Source organism: Ostrinia furnacalis, unplaced genomic scaffold, assembly GCF_004193835.3.
Source record: "Ostrinia furnacalis isolate ACB-3 unplaced genomic scaffold, ASM419383v2 OfSCF6691, whole genome shotgun sequence".
Taxonomy (NCBI): domain Eukaryota; kingdom Metazoa; phylum Arthropoda; class Insecta; order Lepidoptera; family Crambidae; genus Ostrinia; species Ostrinia furnacalis.
The window spans coordinates 1019759-1039964 of NW_021136930.1; the positions used below are offsets into that span (position 1 = coordinate 1019759).

The following is a 20206-nucleotide window of genomic DNA, read 5'->3' on the forward strand; positions in this document are numbered from 1 at the left end:
TAAAAGTTTCATAATGCCGTTGAGTATTGAGCCGAACAGCGCGCCGGCCTCCCGCGCTTGCTCGCACGACCCGACTGACTGAATTTCCCACATTTCCCGGCGGCGGGCGCAAGCCTTCACCCCTTGTAATCGAGCACGTTCGCGAAGATATAACAGTAAAAATCTAGATGGACGTTCTGCATTCCAGTTCAAGATTCAATAGACGTAATGTTCCAAAAGACAGGATGTTGAAGTTGTCGAATTTAGTGCCTACCCTCATAAAGAACGCTTTAGAATTCAAAGATTTTTATGTATTCCTTTCTAAAAATTAATTTTATATGATTAAGAAACTTTAAAAGTTGTTTTAATTTATCAGAAGCTGAAGCTGCAGTCAGGACCGAAATATTTTAAGTTTAAAATTAGCTCAACATTATTTGATATAATCATACTTCCTTTCAATACTTACTCACAAAATGTTCCTAATTTAATTTAATTTATGATGTAGGTACTGAATTGAATGTATGGTGTATCTGCACTGTTTAATTTAATAAGAAAATTACTTAATTTTCTTCCTGGTTCAAAATCTTAAAAATTCAATATTTTAATTTATATTTCTACAAGGTTTAAAATCCGTCAAGGTGTGTATCCGAATACAGTTTTTAAGTTACGTCATTCGTTACACTGACAGTGACATGTCCCTTGTCAAAATTGACAAAGAAGAATGATGCGCTTCTTGTGTATTTTTGTGATCAACAAACAATATCGTATTTAATTTTGTTTTAAAGTAACAGTGTTCCTAAAATAACGCAATTATCAATTATATTTTTACTGATGGCGCAAACAGAAGATACTGAACTCAGAGATTTAGTGGTTGAATCGCTAGAAAAAAATGGTTCGCTGGCGAAAATTCGTGCATTACTGCGGGCTAATATATTCTTAGCATTCGAGGATGATTATGAGAACATAAAGCAGAATTTAGCATTGGACAATATATTAAAACTACCAGAAGGTATCCTATCACTGTCTATTGTTTACGAATTTTTGGAATTTTGTAACCTAAAAAACACGCTATTTGTTTACAAATCTGAATCACGTAATGAAAAAGAGTATCAATATGAAGGGCAAAAAAGTATACTGGATAAGCTGAATCTAAGACGAGATAGCAATAAAGAGCCTATACTAGTATCCTTACTTAAAGTTATTTCAAAGACAAGTCAAAGGCACTATAATGCTGACAGAAAGAACCTGTATACCCATGGAAAACCTGATAACGATTTAAATAAAGACGATCAAAACTGTACTTACATAGTTCATGAAGACTCAAGCAGTACAAGTAATTCACATTCTGACAACTCATCCGATGAAAAAACTAAACTACACCTTCGACTTCCATTAGACAACTCTGATACAGATACATCAAGTGATTCAACAAGAGACAAATCTAGCTCAGAATACATACCCAATGAACATATAGTTGTAGCGGCTGACAAAAAGAGTGTACCAAACCAAGCAATAGATAATGTCGCATCTGAGAACCTTAAGAATATTACTGTTCATAGCAATAAAAGCAATCTTCCATATTTTTTAAGCGAGTTGAAAATTGTTACCAGCAGTAGTAGTGATTCTACATCATATGTAGAACTGAAACCATTCAATTTGTCTGATGAAAAATTATTAAATACAACTGGTATTCCAATGGCACCTGATGAAAAAAGTATTTATACAAGCCCTCCTCGAACTCAAGATAATATGGCAAGCAGTGAAAATATAAAAAACAGTCAAGATCACAAAAAAGATGCCTCTCCTACAATAAATAGCATGGCATCTCTGCTTTTAAATCAAAATGACTCAAACAAAGAAAACGATTCAGATAAAAAGTCTGAAAAAATGAGTAAATCTGATAGTGAAACGGCCGAATACAGTTACGATTTTACTTTGTCTGGTGCATCAAGAAAAGATATGGGTGATGTCCAAGTTCCTTCGTCTCAATACGTCCAAAATAATGTAACTAGTGAAAATGGAAACAAAAATGTACCAATACTTGACAGTCCTCATGAACGATCACAAAGTTCACAAAGCTCCATCTCCATTTCAGATGTTGCTGACTTGATTAGTGAAAAGAGTTTTTCTGTTGCTCATTCAAATAATGAAAATGATAATCTTAAGTCCAAAAGTCAAAATTCTAACAAATCACCAAGGAGCAACAAATCACCACACAATGATTCTGGTGATTTCTCCGAGTCACCAGTTCCATCACTGTCAAACTTGAGCCTGGATATTCATAGTGACTAATATTATTAATAAGTTGTAATTAACGCATTTGTCCATATTTTTATATGGAGCCTGTTTTTTTTGCAGGCAAACTTAGCACAGATTTAGACCAATTATAGTCTCAATTATTACAACTCAGACGCAATACAATTAACTTTTATATTTATCCTTTTCATAATTTTATAATGACTGAGTTGGACCTATTATAGACTAATTGATAATTTAAAAGAATACCTCTATTTTTGTAATATTACTGTATGTTAATTAAATACTGCTGCTAATACAGCACTTAATTAATTTAATTATTAATTTGCTTCAATTTAGTGATTGGGTCAAACATGAGGATATTTTGTGACAAACATTATTGTATATTACAGATGGAGTCTTACATACTATTTTATACATATTCATTTACAAGTTCATTTACCAGTCTATATGGTATAAATACTATGTAAGAGTTCAGAAACGCCAATATTCTACAAAGTATATTGCTATATTATATTGCTATGTAAACTTTTCAAAAACTGAATGTTACATTACCTAATTGCTTGTTTCTAAAAAGAAAATGTAACTATCCTATGTTTGAAATCAGATTTAAAAATTGTCCTAATATTATGAGATAGGTTTTAATTTTTAAATCATCATACAGTTTACAGAAAACATTTTGTTGTCAAAGTGGTTGTGCCTTAATAATAGCTGATTTCTAATTTTGTCAAAGGTTCCTTGAGGATTTCAGTAACATAATAATCTAGTCCTAAAATATAACTAGTTCCGTCCAAATTGCTCCGTTACATTAACTTCTGGTGTTTGGTCATGAAATTACGGCTTAGTATATTTTTTATTCAATAAAGCTATTGCATTTTATCTTTTTTTTTATTTTCCCCTATGTTGACATTATCATCTGCTGTATCTGCAAATGTTTGCAGGGTACGGTCCATATCGAATAAGCTGCGACGTACGTCTGTCGTTCGTTGTTCTTCTGGATATTTCATATGAGTATACACTTGCACGAAGTTTAACGTTATTATTGTGGGATTCGAACCGGTTGAGACGGTCCAACTTGAACCACTAGACCTGTGAGATGGTATGAATAAATAAAGGACACAGTGGATTTTATAATCAATGTTTATTTCACATTTTCAGTAAAGCATAGATTGTAGATATCACGTTTCAGTTATGCACACAAGTCAATCCATACCGAACACTGTAACGAAATTGTTACGCATTTCTATACAAAAGTAACGCTATACTGTTCATGGCATAATAGCAGTTAGTGTATTCGCATAGAAAAAAATTATATTAAACATATTTTATTTACACCTAAACATATTTATTAGGTACATGAGTTTTAATATGAAAATGGTATAAAAATTACACTTTCATATATTACTTTAAATACATGTCATAGTAATACAAATGCGGTCCATATCCTAACTTTGAAAAAATATAACAATAGTAAAAGCCACAATGCTTCATATAAACAGTAACAGTCCTACTTTGTTAGAATTATTATTTCGTAAAAAATGGAAAATTATCGCTCCAGGCACTGTCAATTATTTCTGCACGAATACGTGTAGATTTTTAACTCGACGTTAAAAAATTACAATAATTTTGCAACATAAATGAACAGAAAGGCCACTTGCTCCTACATAATAATATTTGCGTATTACACAAATACTGTAGAGCAACATTCTTTCGACAAAAAACAAATAATTAAATAATCCGATTGATTTAGCGATAGAAAGTAACTAAAAATTAACACAATTCGAAATTCAAGTAACACTTAGAGTAAATAAATATAAATAATGTACATATGGCAAATATTTGGCTTTGTATAAAGTATAGATCACACGCGAAGGAACGTGTAAATGCATAGTCCATATAAAAATTAGATGAGATGGTGTAGCTAGCTAGTGCTTTATAAGGCGCAAGTTAATTCTTATCTTAGCGAAACTATTGTCATAAGAGCGCCTAGATATTGTATATCCGAGGTAGACGAACGATTGAAATATTTGCTTCGTATGCGATCAGTCATCCTCGACGTAGCTACAATGAGTCTTGGCCGACTATCTAATCTTATAACTCGTTGCCCATAGAGCTGTCGTGTGTGAGATTCGAGTCCATGCTAGCGTTGTCCGAGTCTTGACTTTGGTTACCGCTGTAGTTCGCAGCCTCTTGTAGCCGCATCAACATGTTCAACTGTAAAATGACAAAAAATAAATAAACACACTCTTGTAAACAAATAAAAGTAGCGACTGACTAAAATATTCGATTAAGTAACTCTTACCAATGGATCTTGGTTATTATTCGTGTTGGGGTCTTGATTTGACTCTTCAATGCCAATTTCTTCCACAGTAATTGTTCGCAGCGTCTGTAGAAAACGTAAATAATTAGAATGAAAGTTTGAAAGAAACCGATGATGCTATTTAACGTCTGATGACGTAAGGGGGTGATTATGGAAGAAATAAGGGAATCACAGTTTGGGACGCCATACAGCGTGGGGAGTAAAGGCCAAATCCTTCCATTTTCCTCTGGAAAATTAGAAAGGGTCATCCCCTGCAGTGATGACTTGATGATGATGTCTGCCCTGTAATCGCCCTTTAAATCGACAGGAAGAGTTGCTGTGGTGTCAGAATAGAAACTCTGACAAAACCATATGGCATAGTTACATTACAAAGCTTGTGTACTAACGTGCGAGTGGTTGGGTTCCCTCCACGGGTAGGACGACTTGACGTGATTCAGCGGGTCGAGCGCCGCGTGTCGCCGCCTCCCATACAAAGCCACGCCCTCTCGCACCGCTTCGGACGCGTACGGGACGATACTGTAGTTCCAGACGTCAGCGAACCATGCCTGGTGAGGAGAAAAGGATTAAGTAAGTATAATGTTAGGTCCGTATTGCAGAACGAAACTTAAAAATATTCGGTATTTTTTATATTAAGTCCCGTGGTAACCCTAACCCCTCATGGTAAGCTAAATATGCTTGTGTTACCAGTCGGTTCACCACAATAGTCCAGTGGCAGGGTTGGAATCTCTCGGATCGGATCTCGGTTCAGTTAGTCCAATGTCGAAACCATTGCATTGTCGCCTCTAATTTTAAGCTAAATAAGAAACATCTAGGAAGGAATTGTCTGGCCGGCTGATATTCCAACACTATTAGCACTGGCCGCCTACAGTATTCTTTAATTTCGGAATTGAATCTTACCTGACTAGCCTCCAAGTCCATAGGGCAAGCGAGGAAAAGCCGCGGGCCGACGGTGACGTCACTGGACGAGTGAGCTTCTAGGAACGCGTTGAGCGTGGCCCAAACACCCGGCAGCCATTCTAATACCGCTGCTAGCGCCGGCTCGCGTCGCCCCAGCCTTAGCTCGAGGGAGAACAGCTTGCGGCGTAGGTACCTGAGAATAAGGTTGATAATGTAATAAAATAATCAGCGCCTTCAAAGATAATTTGAGATAGAGAAATGGCAATGCCAGATTTTGTACGGAAGGTGGCGTCTTTTTTTTTTCGCGCGGCCATCGACCAAACTTTGTTTTTTGATTACAAAACAGTGTAATGAACCAAACTTACTATGGCATGTATACCTCTAAACTCAGTCTGAACTGAGTTACGAGCATTAGAAGTTTAATGATTTTCATACTAGATTTGCTTTTTGCGCGCAAGTTTTCCAAGAAATTGTAACAAAATATTGCGTTATTTTTTTATTTGCTCTGATTCTGCTGCATACTGATGTCTGGAGCCTTTAATGGATGGTATTGTTTGTTTACACATACAATGTCATTATTTTGTTGCAATTTCTTACAAAACTTGCGCGCAAACAGCAAATCTAGTATGAAAATCATCAAACTTCTGATGCTCGTAACTCAGTTCAGACTGAGTTTAGAGGTATACATGTCATAGTAAGTTTGGTTTATTACACTATTTTGTAATCAAAAAACAAGGTTTAGTCGATGGCCGCGCGAAAAAAAAAGACGCCAATTTCCGGCATTGTCTTTTGCGTTATCCGCGGTCTTATACAGTGTGAGTCACGATAAAAATAGGTCTAGTTTCATATATTTTCATATGTACACTTTAACGTGACTCACACTGTATAAACAGAAGCACAATACCAAGTAGTAATTATGACAATGACCTCGATAAATATAGTAGGAAGGCACTGGATGCAGGCCGCGATGTAGAAGTCATTGGGGGAGGCCTATATTCAACAGTGGACTTCCTGTGGCTCAAATGAAGAGGATGATGAACCATAACAATTTTCTTACCTAGCTAAAAAGCCCTTGACTGGTTCCATGTGGTTGGCGGTGAGAAGCCACCTGAAGTTATGGTGGAGCTGGAGGTTGGTGGTGTTGCAGGTAGCTTGCGACATTGTTCCTGTTAAACAAAAATTAAGTAGAAAGACTTATAAATGTTAAAAAATTGCATGGATGGGCGATTCATAGACATTCTTATTGTTTTTTGTGCACTTAATGAAATTGTTCAAGTTCTTCTGCGGTCAAATTTAGGATTCTTCTTATACTCAGGTCGGGATGCAGCAGGCCGGCGTGTCCAACACTACAACCGAGCGTAAAGGCTTCATCGAGGCGAAACCTAGTTATGCCAACCAATAATAGATCTTAACTCACCGATAATAACAGGCATGTTTCTGTTGTCAGGCGGCAACAATCCAGCGAAGGCGTCTCCCAAAGCAGAAGCGTGTTGTAAGTTGTCCAACACAACCACAGATGGTAAAGGCGCTTCTTCACCCGCCGCGGCCGCGCCACTATGCTCCGCGATTTTAAAACTAGCTTACTCAAGTTCTGCCACGCAATAATACGACGTTAACTCACCGATAATAACAGGCATGTTTCTGTTGTCAGGCGGCAGTAGACCAGCGAACGCGTCTCCCAAAGCTGACGCGTGTTGTAAGTTGTCCAACACAACCACAGAAGGCAATGGCGCTTCTTCGCCCGCCGCGGCCGCGCCACTATGCTCCGCGATTTTAAAACTAGCTTACTCAAGTTCTGCCACGCAATAATACGACGTTAACTCACCGATAATAACAGGCATGTTTCTGTTGTCAGGTGGCGTGGCAGTAGACCAGCGAACGCATCTCCTAAAACAGACGCGTGTTGAAGGTTGTCCAACACTACAACCCGAGGGTAAAGGCGCCTCTTCACCCACCTTAACGACGCTGTACTACTCTGCGACTTTAAAACTAACTTACTGAAGCTAATCAACCAATAATATGCCTTAACTCACCGATAATAACAGGCATGTTTCTGTTGTCAGGCGGCAACAATCCAGCGAAGGCGTCCCCCAAGGCAGACGCATGTTGAAGGTTGTCCAACACAACCACAGAAGGCAATGGCGCTTCTTCACCCGCCGCTGCCGCGCTGCATTGCTCAGCAATATTAGCTAAGTACGCTCGCAACTCGTTGCAAGACTTGCGGTCGACGCTGGAAGATGATATTTTTATAGTGCAAATGGTATGCTAAAGTATTCATTCATGGTAATTGAATTGATTTAATTTATTACATCTAAGTTGCATACTGGCTTTATTGCTTTGGATTGTGTTTTTAATGTTACGCATTTTTGTGATGTCATTTTAAAACTTTGTGTCTTAATATAAAGCGTTGGATTCTTTTAAAGAGTTTAGGTAACGTATCGGTAATTCTTTGAGTGTTTCCGATATTGCGGATAAACGATTACTCAATAGACAAATACAGTGGCGGCGTAGCATGGGTTGGCACCCGGGGCGATCACCCCCCCCCCGTCATAAGTCCTAAGGCACCCACTGGTGCCCCCCAGGATTTTGAGGGTTACCTACCTATTCGAAGATTGAAAGACAATCGCACCCCCCTGTATCATGACATAGACCGCAGATTTGCCATGCAGATGTGAAAGTGAGTACTAAACTGTGCGACTTGTGTCACCCCCTGATGCTTGGCACCCGGGGCGGACCGCCCCCCCCTTACGGCGCTACTGGACAAATAGCCTCTTATTTATTGTATTAAATGCATTGGTGGGTTTGACCATAAAATTTAGAATGTTACCATTACCACTATAATTAAAACCAATCAACCAAAGTGCATTCACCCTTATTAAGAACAAATTGTTAACTCCATCGTACGTAGTATAGTCGCCAGCATATTTTGATGCAAAATCACACCTATTACACATACACGTTCTGTCCATGTTCATACCTAAAGACCCTAATTATCTAATTACTCACTTGAAAGTGGCGACGGCTTCTACCGGGTTGCCTCGCCGCTGCGTCCGCTGCACGTAGAACTCCGCCAGTTTGGCCGCGAGGTAAGACTTGCCGGTGCCGCTAGGCCCGCACAGAATCACCCTCCGGTGCTCCGATAGTAAAGACACGTATCTGCGAAAAGAACATAATTGTATGTTTATGTCAGCCGAAAATGCATGAATGAAAAAATGAGACCAACGCGCAAATCTTAGGCCGGATCTCCACTAGAGGTAGCCGCACGGCCGAGGCTATCTCTAGTGGATACGCGGCTTATGTAGTATGCTTTCTACAGAAGCTGTGATGTGTACCTAAGCAGTGTGCGTGAAAAAAAACCTAATAGGATCACTTTAAAATCCTAGCATCGTTCAGCACAGCCCTATTGTAAAAAGGCTAGTAGAGCGATGTCATTGTACAACATAAAAAAAACTAGAGATAAGTACGAGTGAGAAATGTGGTGATAGTTATTTTTGACACACGTTTTTCTGAAAATGCGTTAACATTTTTTCTGCATCAATATTAACACTTGTGATATTGAATTATTTTAATTGCACATGACTGTGCGTGAGCGCTTAATTGACTAAGCCGTCGATGAAATAAGTAATTTGTAAATATTTAATTCTGTGCTTATTGACGCGGAAATTATTACGCTTCTGCTCCTTATAAGCCGCAACTCGTTAACTTGACGCAGATAGGCGAATGCTTAACGCGCTATTTGCTAAGTGGCGTGGTTAACGACGGTAGACATTGTGCGATAGCTAAGGTGACGGATTTAGCGCGTTGAATAGTTTGTAAATATGCGTCAAAAAGGCGTGTACTTCAAGTTAAAAAAAAAAGAAAAAAAAACGACTTCGATATTAAACTTATAATCGATTCGATATACAACTCGTTTCTCGGCAGTTAACGACTAAAGGATTTTTTTATAAAGATAAGTTAATTAATTTTGATTTATATGTCCTCCGGATTTTAAAGTCTTGTTAGACGACGACACGGTAATTATTTCCCCAGTTTCATTAAACCCTTCTAATGGCATAACAGTATCACCATAACGAATGAGAAGCTAATGTAGGAAGTTACGTGTAAGCGTTTTTTCTAGAACCTTGAGTAAAACTTAGACGCATTCATTACGGCGGAGTTGTAGCATTATAAGTACAGGTTGAAAGCACCTCAGACTAAAAAAAAAATGTTTTAAAATAGCACTTATGTCAAGTACATAAAGATGCCTCAGAGTTTGGCTTAATGTGCCGTCTGTACATAGCACACTGCACCGTTAATTCAATTGGCGCCATTGCAACACCACAAACGTATAGGTTGTTTCGTATTGATGGTTTCAATTGATTTAGTGCTATTTTCAATTTTTTTGTTGGTCGTTCAATTACACTGCTTCACGGTTGCGGATTTGTTTGGACGTGTAGGAAATTATTGTAAAGGATACGTGTGTCGTATTTCGAAATGTTGTGATATGTGAAACTTTACTTGGTACCCAAGTGTTGTAAATAAATGAGTGTTTCTACACTAATAAATTAGACAAGTGTGTATGAAATAGAGTTAATAGCAACTTACCTATATACAATATTTTTTGGTATGAGGCTGTCGAAGGCCAAACTGCCGACTCCTTGCAGGCAAATATACAGCGTATTCACAGTGCCAATGATGTATCCACACGGCAGCAGCTCCGGAAAACCAATCTCCGGACCCCTCGTCGCCTCGCCCAAGTGATACGACGTAATCGAATCCGTATTCAAACCGAGATTCGTGCCCGGATCTATTCTCGATAGGTAATCCTTGAACGTCTTCCTAACTATATAATCTAAATTCTGCCACGTAGTCTTGCCCGATATGTACGTGTAAGCTATAGTGAATTCATTGCAGTTTATTGTCGAGTCACTATTGTACACGTTCTTATACGAGCTACTGTGCGTAGATTTATTGCTTTTAAGGCTATTCGTGTTGGACTTGTTTATTTGGGGGAAGTCTTGATTTTCGGTCTCTGGACTGTGGTTTTGCGACATCCTCGGGGAATCGAAGCTGGGTTGTTTATCGAAGTGGTTGTTGTAACCGCTCGCCGATTGTTTGGCGTAGAACCGGCATTCGGACTCGGTTAGTGTGTCTTGGACCTCTTCGAAATATCTTTGGAATGTTTCTGGCTGTCCTAAGTATACTGCTATAGCTATTTTCTTGCCGTCTGTTGTGTCTCCTTGACTGTCAGCGACACCTAAAAAAAAGACATGTTTATTTATCAAATCAATACCTAATTTTGCAGCCTAAATCTACTGGGATAACTTGGTTCTTATTGTCATAACCAAATCATTCTATTTCACTTCAGTTGCAGGGGACGTAAAGAATAACAAAATGAAAAGAAGTCAGTAACAGTGATGTTACTAAATTTGTAGGTGGCATAATTCCCACTGATATGGGAAATCAAAGAAGCCTCCTCTTCTCAATGTGTTAATTAATCAATAAAATGGCCATGGAGAATCCTGGCAAATATTATCATTATAACACTTACCTATATCAGAATAGCTCTCCCCAATCGCCAGTTCGCGGCTCTTAGGCGGAGGCAGTACAGCATTTATGTCGTAGTCCCCGCTTAATCTATCCGTGGCGTTAAGTCCATTGGTGAAGATATCACTAGACCCATTCAAAGCACCCAACAAAGCTTCGCTCTTCTCATTCAGTTCACAAACTGCTTTGTTCCCGTATATCGGTTCAACCATCGTGGAGTTGGGAGAACCTTTCTTGAAGTCCATTGTTGGAGTTGATGTTATGCAGTTGAAATCCAAGTCTAGGGGTTGGGAATGGATGTCTATGGCAGCCTGAAAGAACGGATTGATTTAAAAATGTTGCTTCTGCTATCTAAAGTTAGAATCCCTATAATAAGAGTTATATAAAGAGAGAGAGAGAGAGAGGAAAATCACTAAACTGTGATTTTTCAGTTTAGTTAATTGCTTGAATTTAATTACATAATATTGATTTCCGGAAATGAAATATAAGAGTTACAACCACTTATAAATACGTAAAAATTGCGTAAATTACAAAAAATAATTCTAGGTTCAGTAAAGTAAGAAACTTTGCCAACCGAATTGCATCTTTATTTTACCTGGTGCATAGTGGCCTGATCTGCAAGGCTAAACCGCCTCGGGTCTTCGACCGCAGAGCCACCCGTCCCCAACGAACTTTGACTACCCGCTAAAGATCTTGAAGTCACTAGCCGCTGCAGGCGTTCGTTGTTCTGCTTGAGATTCAACATTTCGTTCTGGAAAAAGACAATTTTGTTGCAAAATGGCACCTTATTATTACAACTACGTAAGATAGTTAAAGTTATCTTTGAACTGCTCCTATGTTCTTCTGATTAATTCCGTTGCGAGTCCAATGACAGTTTAACTTTCTCTGGGGACAAACTTGACCTTCACTGGTTGGGTTTTTATTAGCGGTCAAGCTGTATACAGGTGATCCTGGCTACACAGGAGTTGCAGCGGTGGGAAAGAGAGGTAGAAATAGTCTCGTAACTACGTAAGATGCTTCAGTTTATCTAGATGCGCCATCGTTCTATTGAAATGGTCTATTTGTAAGGCATCATGGCATGTAATTGTCTTGGCCTGTGATTGGAGTTATTAACCTATTGCATCATACATACTCCTTAGATAAATGAACAATGAATTAAGATGACGTTAGCGGCCGTGGGTAGGTAGGTAATTCTATGATCTTTAGTCTATTGATCATTCAATTTTCAACATTATGAAAATATTTATCGATAATGCCTTTGTTTATAAAGCTATACGCGATTGAAAAACGAAGAGTTGCCATTAATTTAATAAACAGTTGTATTTGTGTGTGTACATACCCTCATTTTGATGACTGTGTCTTTGAGACTCTCCAACTGATGCGCCGAACTCAGCGCTTCTAACCGTATATCTGTTAGCACCAAATCTTTCTCCCGTAGTTGTTTCTTCAACTCGTCGACTAAGCCAGCCTCATCTTTATCTGTACCAAAAATGATTACCCAATTAAGTAAATGATACAAATTCAGTGCAATTTCGTGACGAAACGGTTTGTTGTTACATTATTGCAACCTTAACATTGTTAGCAGTAACAAAGTCCTTATTAGCGATACATTTTTCTGGTTTATAACATAAACGAGGTTCCGGAGGGAAACAATGGCATTTGATTTTTAAGCTATAATGAGGTCAATAAAGCTGTGGTACAGGTGTCCAAAAATTATCCGGTCTTGTTCAGATACCTATTATAGTTTAAAATATTGCTTCCAGATAAATAATATCGTAGGAATTTAAACTAATAACTCATAGTATATTTTTATCTTGATAAATTCACTGTCTAAAATCGGTACACAACTTAAAACAATAGGGCGTGAACTAAATGTACCTAAGTACATAGTGCATGAACCGTTAACATTTGAATTGGCAGATTAATAATAGTTTAATCACGGCTGATGAATATGATAAATCACGGGTCAATTACTTTTCGTGGAAGTTATTATGTCGCTTTCCAGCGCCCTTTCACTGGGTCAGCTAAATTCCGCTAAGAGCCGGTGTAAACTCTGATGGGCATTGTTTGCTTGACTCGTAAATTGTTTCGACTCACCTTTGGTCTGCTCTTCGGGTTTCGCCGCTGGGCACGCTGGCGCCGCCTTGTCCTAGAAGAAAGCATGATTTAGTAAAACGTATATTTATAACGCAATAGTTATACGCAGTATAATAACGAATTATTTTTTCCGGATTTAAAAGGAAAACAGAACAGTGACGTAATACACTTGTAAAACCACACTTCAAGGGAATATTTTAAGTAGTCATGAAACTGGTTAATGGAGAATCAATTAAATAAAGTATGCGGGAGCAATTGCGTTAATAGATTTTTAATAGCATCGAACAATGTTCTGAGGATTGCGATGGTCATTCAATAGAACGTTATAGGTATTACGCAGTTTCTTTTTCTTAGAACGTTCAGTCTTCATTACATCAGACATATTTTTTTTTTGTTGTAAAATGGCACTTAAAATAACTATGTAAGATACTATAGTGTTAAACTTGATCTGTTGTTGATTAGATGAGAGGAATTTTTATAAATTAATTACAAAGATAGACTCAAAACAGGTCAGTAATCATCATTCCAAAACGACAGTTGTAGGGACTAAAAACAATTCGAGACCCACTATTTTTAGCAACAAAATGTAGGACCTGGAAATTAACATCCTGTCACCTGCTGGATGTAGAAACATGACATTGTTTTGAGTTGTATAAATTATTGTTTACTATGTTGATAAAGAGTATTATTGGTCTCTAGTTTCGTTGGAGAGATGACGAGCGATAGATAGGTACATCCTAAATTAGATTTAAAAATTAATAACGTCACCATTTTTCTAATGACTGATCAATCATTTATGGGTTCAATTATTATTGTTGAAAAGCGTTGTCATTAGTTTCAGAGAAGAATAAATAAAACTATCAATCTTGAAGTATTTTTGGTTGTTATCTATTATTTTAATGATTTAATTAATTGAAGATTTTACTGATTCTGACAGTAAATAGATACCAATTAGTAAGTTAGATATCTCAAGTGAATTACTTGTTCATTAATTTATTGCAACTCACATCTCCTTATTTTTTTCAGATGAATCTTTCATTAATTGAAGTTTTTTTAATTATTTTAATTGAACTAGATTTTTTCCTGTCAGTTAAGAACAATATTTACGAGGAAAAAATTAATGTGAATTATAAATAATTAGGTAAATGACAATACAACACTGGAGAAATAATATCACGACAGTAAACAAGAAATGCAATGTCAAATTAAAAATCAATTTTTCTATCCCGCACTAGTACATAATATCGTGGAATTGTTAACCTGATATAATTGCTTTCTATTTGAATTACAGTAATAATTACCTTTTTATACTTGTTTGATAAAGATACTATTTACTTAGAGAAGAATTACCGTTATTAGGTCATTCAAAATGAACCTTAGCGAACAACACCAAAATACAAAACAAATATTTGTAGGTACAAGTACTGAAATCATTGAGTGAAATGCGTAGAGTTGTAAAAGCAACCCCAAAATTTTGTTAACATCCTTAGTACATGAGACTTAAGGCGCGTGTGCACTGGTGGCTCTTGTCACCGTGACAGTATGTCTCTCCATAGATAGGATAGGTAAGAGTAAGTAAGTGTAAAAGAGAGAGATACACTGTCTCGGTGACAAAAGACGACCGTGCGCGCGCGCCTTTATGACATCTAATGCAAACTCACCTGCACTTTTTCAGCCAGCGCCTCGTGCGAATGCTCCAGGCTGTTTTCGTTGCTGCCCTCGCGTATTGTGTGCGGATCGTCGTAGTGGTGCGAGCCGGACGAGCTGTCTTGCGACGACAGTTGCCCGAGGGACGAGTGTTTCGCCGTCTTAGATATCTTGGCGTTCCGTGAGAACGCTTTCGTGAACGACGAGCGCAACTGTCGGGAATAAGCCGCCGGTTTTTAAATGGTTAAGTCTTGATACTATATAGATCGTGTCATCCACGAAGACGCGCCCCATCATTCTTCAGCTAATGTTTGAGTGTTATCGGTACACGCTAAATTATCCATGAGTGCACACGCAGACTACAATAAAGACACTCGGATTGCTCCCATCAAACTCCCCGCACCCCGCGCTCCCCTCAACCAAAAATTGGTGCGGCGCGTCTTCGTGGATGAAACGATCTATAACTACAAAATTTTGTATTTCTTTCCATTGACAGTTTGGTGTGGTATATAGAGTGTATGAAATGACTAACTTATACAGATTTCAGTACTGCTACAAATTGATTTTTACAGCCAGTTGTCCCGTTCTGATGTTAGACTACATGAGCCAAACAATTAAGTGAAAGTATAAAGCCTAATTTTTTTTCCTTTAACAGTTAGTTTCCTGAAGCAGTGGAAGGGTTAAAGTTAGATTTGATGATGTATTTAATTAACATAAGATCAAATTACTAATGAAAAAATAAGAAAATACTATAAATCATAACGTTTTTGACATTAAATTAATAAAAACGAGAAGAAAGTGTAATTTCACTTCTTTCTAACAGAAAAATATGTATTTTTCTAATTATATTAACTAATGATTGTCTATATCTCTACTTCTATTTGGTGTTGACTTAAAAAATATCATATATCTTTAAAATAAACTGAACATATTTTTTTATGTATTTTCTACTTTATTTAATATTTTTTTAGAATAGATCATTCCATTAATCAAATATTAGCTGTTAATGACAACTTGATAAACCGTAATGATCATATAATTGTATGCGCATATGTATAAGAATTAGTTTTTAATAATATTGCTGAATATTTTCTTCAGTTATAAAATCCAGTTATTAAATCAAATCGGTAATGTTCTCAAATTCCACAATAGTTCTAGTTACATTTAATTAAAATATAACGCTAGGCAATGATGAATTATATCTAATTATATGCATATTATCTTTAATTAACTGTATTATATTACCTACATTTAACGACGCACATGGATAGATTGATAGTCGCGCGTCATCTTGTGGGATATTTTATTATTTTGTGTATTAAAGACTTATTTATTATTTAGGAGAAGCCATGCGAGAGATTACCATTGTCCAATAGTAAAGTTACAGTTATTTTAACTGGCATAGCAACTAATACCACTTTGAAAATATGTAGGTATTCACTATGATTTCGAACTATGGCCTATTATGCTAAAAGCACGTAACTATGATTTGAATTCCATTTTAGCATGTTTATGCTAATTTACACCAACATATTATTATACAGTAATTTTCGAGATTCTTTTCTATATTAGATAAAAACGGCTCGTTTGAATATTAATAAGTTTAACGATCAAATGAATGGATAGGTGGAACTATGGTAAGGAAAGACTATTGACGATACTAAAGTATCGATCTATTCGACAAACAATCGGCCGACTAGAAATCTGTGTCTGAGGGAAATCTTTTTTATTATTGCATTATATTTTAAGAAAAATTGTTTGCTAATGGAGGGTTCCATGTAGCCTAAAGAAGGTTTACTCAACATACTTCTAAATAATAGTTGTAAAATATATTCCCTGATTGTCTGAATTCTCAATGTCAAGTCCTAATAATATTTTTTTCATAATTTTTAGGATGTATGAACATTCTGATTAAAATCATACAAAACTCACCCATCCCTTCTTCTTGTGCTTCTTATCGTGAGGTGCCGAGGAACCGCTGCTTAAGCTGTTGATGCTTGAAACGCTGTCCGTTGACAGGTGACGAGTGATAGCCCCATTGCCCGTGTGGATAGTACGTTGAGGAGACGACTGCTGCGTATGCGCATTTGGCTCCTGCTGTTTGGAACAAAAGGGTTTATTCAATAGGTATAATATTCAGACAACAGTAAGTTAAACAAGTGACATCTTATGCAGTTGTGATAAGTGTCATTTTGTACCAAAATGTATAGTCTGATGTGCTGTTGACTGCACACTCTACAGACATAACACTTTTTTTGCAAATTGTCTGTATTACAACGAGATAAGACGCACTGTGGTAAGATTGATGTACTGTCGTCCGTACATGGAATTAATATTATGTATCTCGATTTAGATTGTATGTTCAAAATTGGACATAAGTGATGTCATCATCTAACTAGCATCAACAACATGAGTAAAGAACAACTCTTGCAAATGTTTTTTTAGACCAAATGGAAGGTCGATTGTTCATTCATAAACATCATGTTCGAGTGATACTTATTTGTATTATGAATTTCTTTATTCAGGTTTTGTTTTAAAGGCCAATTTTACACTTTGTTTTACGTGATTGGTCCGCCCACATGCCGACTTTACGCATAATGAACATGGACATAAACTACGAACTACGTTAATTGCCGGCATACTTTTTATAGGTATTTTTTGTTTAGTTTAAGTGAATAGAATTGGATAAACAAACATTTCGTAATGATACGTATAATTACTACAAATTACATAATTGTAGAAAAATCAACAATATTTGTACGTTACCTGATTGTTGTGGTTTTAATTATGATTTATGGTCCATAACTTTAATAGGTTTGAATATTTATTAATATTTACCTCAAAGCCTCATAAACCCTGACCTTTCCTACATCGTACGACTTAGCATCATTTGGTTTTATCGAGTAGCGATATTAATAAAACCCAGCATTATCGATAACCGTTCGAGCCAACGTGTCGCGTAAATGCCAATGCACTGACATGTAAACGTAATGAATGCTCGTGCTAATTGAAACTAAAGACTCGTACTACGGTCATGCATATCGTGATTGACATGATGTCAGCAGTCGTAACAATCGTAACTAACGGCAACTTATTATTATTATTCTGTGCTAACGGCCCACCCACTGTGAACACGGTTGGAAAACTGAAAACTTGGTTCGCTTTCGTATGACGTATTCTTTCTACACAAACGTTGTTTTGTGTAGTATACAAGCCACCAGTGAATATGTATTTTTTATAAAAGTAATTAATATGAATTCAAACATTTCCTGCGTAGACGTAGACACTGTGCCAAGTTCATAAATGTCAAGTCAAGTCTCAAGATCTACACTGAATTGAGATTTTCGTTTTCATTATATCCAGTTGCTTCCATTTGGCACCTTGCAACTCAGTTGCTTCTGATGGTGTGCAATAAAAATGTCTACATTTGCGCAGTCCCTTAGTCTGAAGAAACGTTTGAGGTTCGCCCAAACCAACTCATCGGCCCCTGTGCGCGATAGCGATCGCAATCCTACTGATTTCTACTGATCGCTATAGCAACTTAGAGGTCGACGACTCGACGTCTCATAGGCCGATGTAGAACAGAACTGTTTGACGATCAATTTGATGCAAATGAGCGTTAGTTGCCTTGTTAGCTACTATTTATTGAACGGCACTATCTCAGTACATAATTGTGAATATCCGCAGCATAGCTTGAAAACTGCAGCCATTAAACAAAAAGCTAATGCACTTGAACTCATTACGTGTGCCGATGATGCCTTGCATAATGATTAATGGCTCTATTGGCCGACTTTGCGTTTTATCTCTTACAAGTGATAGCGTAGTTTCTATAGTTTGTAATTAAATTAGAAATTTAAGCTATCGCATAATAATATTATGTTTAATGATGAGTAATAACATTTACTTTAGATTCTAGCACACGTAAGTTAGGATTAAAATTGGAAAATCTAGCAGGTCAATAACAAGACATAATAGCTTTAACATCAGGTCACAGGATATGTTCGATTTCTAACACGATTTATTTTATGGAAAGTTTGTTTAACAACCTAATTAGTTCAGGTAGAATGACCACTGAAGCGTTGACAGGCGAATCACGGACGGTTTAACCTGTCAAATGACGTTGCTTTCATTAACACGAATGCCTAGTGAAATGCATTGGAGGGGTCATGCCATCTTAGACTGCTTACGGGACTATTCCTCCTTACGTTCCCACCGCTGCAACTCTTGTGTAGCTAGAATCTACAGCTTGACCGCTAATAAAAACCCAGCCAGTGAAGGTCTACTTTGTCCCGGGGAAAAGTTAACTGTCATTGGACCCGCAACGAAATTAATAAGAAGAACATAGGAGGGGATCGAAGAGCTTGCGTAACAGGTAAATCCTTTATTACTATTCCATGAACGCTGTCATCACTGCTCTCATTCATCTAACCAAAAAATTTCATAATCCCATTTAAGTTTCTTGTATTTAGGCTAAGTTCTTATTCAATAAATTTATCTTATCTATCTTATCTATTTATTCACAAACTGTCAACTAACCTGTCCTGTAACGTTGACTCCATCAGCGCGGATGCCCATGGACTGCATGTGAGCCGTGGTCAAGCCAGCTTGGATGGACTGCTTTCGAAGTAACTCGATCGTTTGACGCAGTTCCGTTAGCTCCGAGTCCTGAGTGAAGAAGTATTGAATTAGTACCAGCTGAAATTTCGCTTTTAAACTTTGTTTTATGCTTTAACCACATCAACTAGTACAGATCGCCATCGCCGGCGCGATCATAGGCCAATGACAGGTCGCGTGAACTGTCATGGGTCGCGTGAACTGTCATGGGACGCGCGACCTGTCATTGGCCTATGATCGCGGGAGATGGCGATCTGCACGCGTTGGTGTGGTTGAAGCTTTAGAAGGATATGTAATCTAACTTTTTCCAGTCTCTTCGGTTGAATGCACTCATTTAGTACTTAAAGGAGGAAGTAAAAAAAAACATGTTGGTTAATTTTTATATTTTCATTTGGTAACACGAATGGTGGTCAGCGAATGACGAGATTTTCGACCAATAAGGTTTTTACCTCCAAAATAATATGATCGTGATCATAACACTCCCAAACGAGTTAGTCATACGGAATAAGTGTTAATAATCCACAAATTCGCTTTTTACACAAATTCAAGGTTTCTTGCAATTGTAAGCGAAGTGAACAGATAAGCACGATGGATTTAATGTTACACTTTACGAGATAAGTAGTTCCGTGATAACCGTGTTCATTATCAATAGGAATATAAACGTATAGAAAGTTATACTCCCATAAAAGGTAATGGAGGTTTATTTATTTACTTAGTTTTAACCGTAATTTTCAACAGCTTATAAACGCACCTGCTTCGTGATTGGAAATGTAATCATTATTTATGGATAAAGTCTCACAAATTATGTAAGACTTTAAGGCCGATTTTTCCGTAGCTCACTTTATTTGAAGAATATAGTTGGGGAAGGCT

General features: G+C 37.2%; 2 protein-coding genes across 14 annotated transcripts in view; one reads left to right on the forward strand and one right to left on the reverse strand.

The window, feature by feature from the left end:
- The first annotated feature begins 687 nt into the window (after positions 1-687).
- Positions 688-3112, forward strand: LOC114362693 (dentin sialophosphoprotein). The gene has a single exon (XM_028318173.1). The coding sequence runs from the start codon at positions 811-813 to the stop codon at positions 2269-2271; it is 1461 nt and encodes a 486-aa protein (XP_028173974.1). The 5' UTR covers positions 688-810; the 3' UTR covers positions 2272-3112.
- A 245-nt stretch (positions 3113-3357) lies between these two features.
- sick (sickie) overlaps positions 3358-20206 on the reverse strand; it is a 161563-nt gene continuing 144714 nt past the window's right edge. For 10 of the 13 annotated variants that reach the window (XM_028318168.1, XM_028318167.1, XM_028318164.1 and 7 more), the window contains 17 exons: positions 19259-19387; positions 16655-16819; positions 14737-14934; positions 13076-13127; positions 12318-12457; positions 11574-11729; positions 10983-11289; positions 10037-10688; positions 8459-8608; positions 7621-7682; positions 7116-7208; positions 6870-6911; positions 6510-6618; positions 5453-5645; positions 4942-5100; positions 4538-4621; positions 3358-4449 (listed from right to left, as the gene is read on the reverse strand). In XM_028318168.1, the coding sequence (XP_028173969.1) occupies positions 4327-4449; positions 4538-4621; positions 4942-5100; positions 5453-5645; positions 6510-6618; positions 6870-6911; positions 7116-7208; positions 7621-7682; positions 8459-8608; positions 10037-10688; positions 10983-11289; positions 11574-11729; positions 12318-12457; positions 13076-13127; positions 14737-14934; positions 16655-16819; positions 19259-19387 (2814 nt within the window). In that variant the 3' untranslated portion in view covers positions 3358-4326. Of the gene's footprint in view, positions 4450-4537; positions 4622-4941; positions 5101-5452; positions 5646-6509; positions 6619-6869; positions 6912-7073; positions 7209-7485; positions 7683-8458; positions 8609-10036; positions 10689-10982; positions 11290-11573; positions 11730-12317; positions 12458-13075; positions 13128-14736; positions 14935-16654; positions 16820-19258; positions 19388-20206 lie in introns of all 13 variants that reach the window. The other 3 variants (XM_028318172.1, XM_028318161.1, XM_028318160.1) reach the window with 2 other exon arrangements.

Coding starts and splice junctions, on each gene's coding strand:
- LOC114362693 (XM_028318173.1), top strand. CDS start 811: ATGGCGCAAACAGAAGATACTGAACTCAGAGATTTAGTGGTTGAATCG.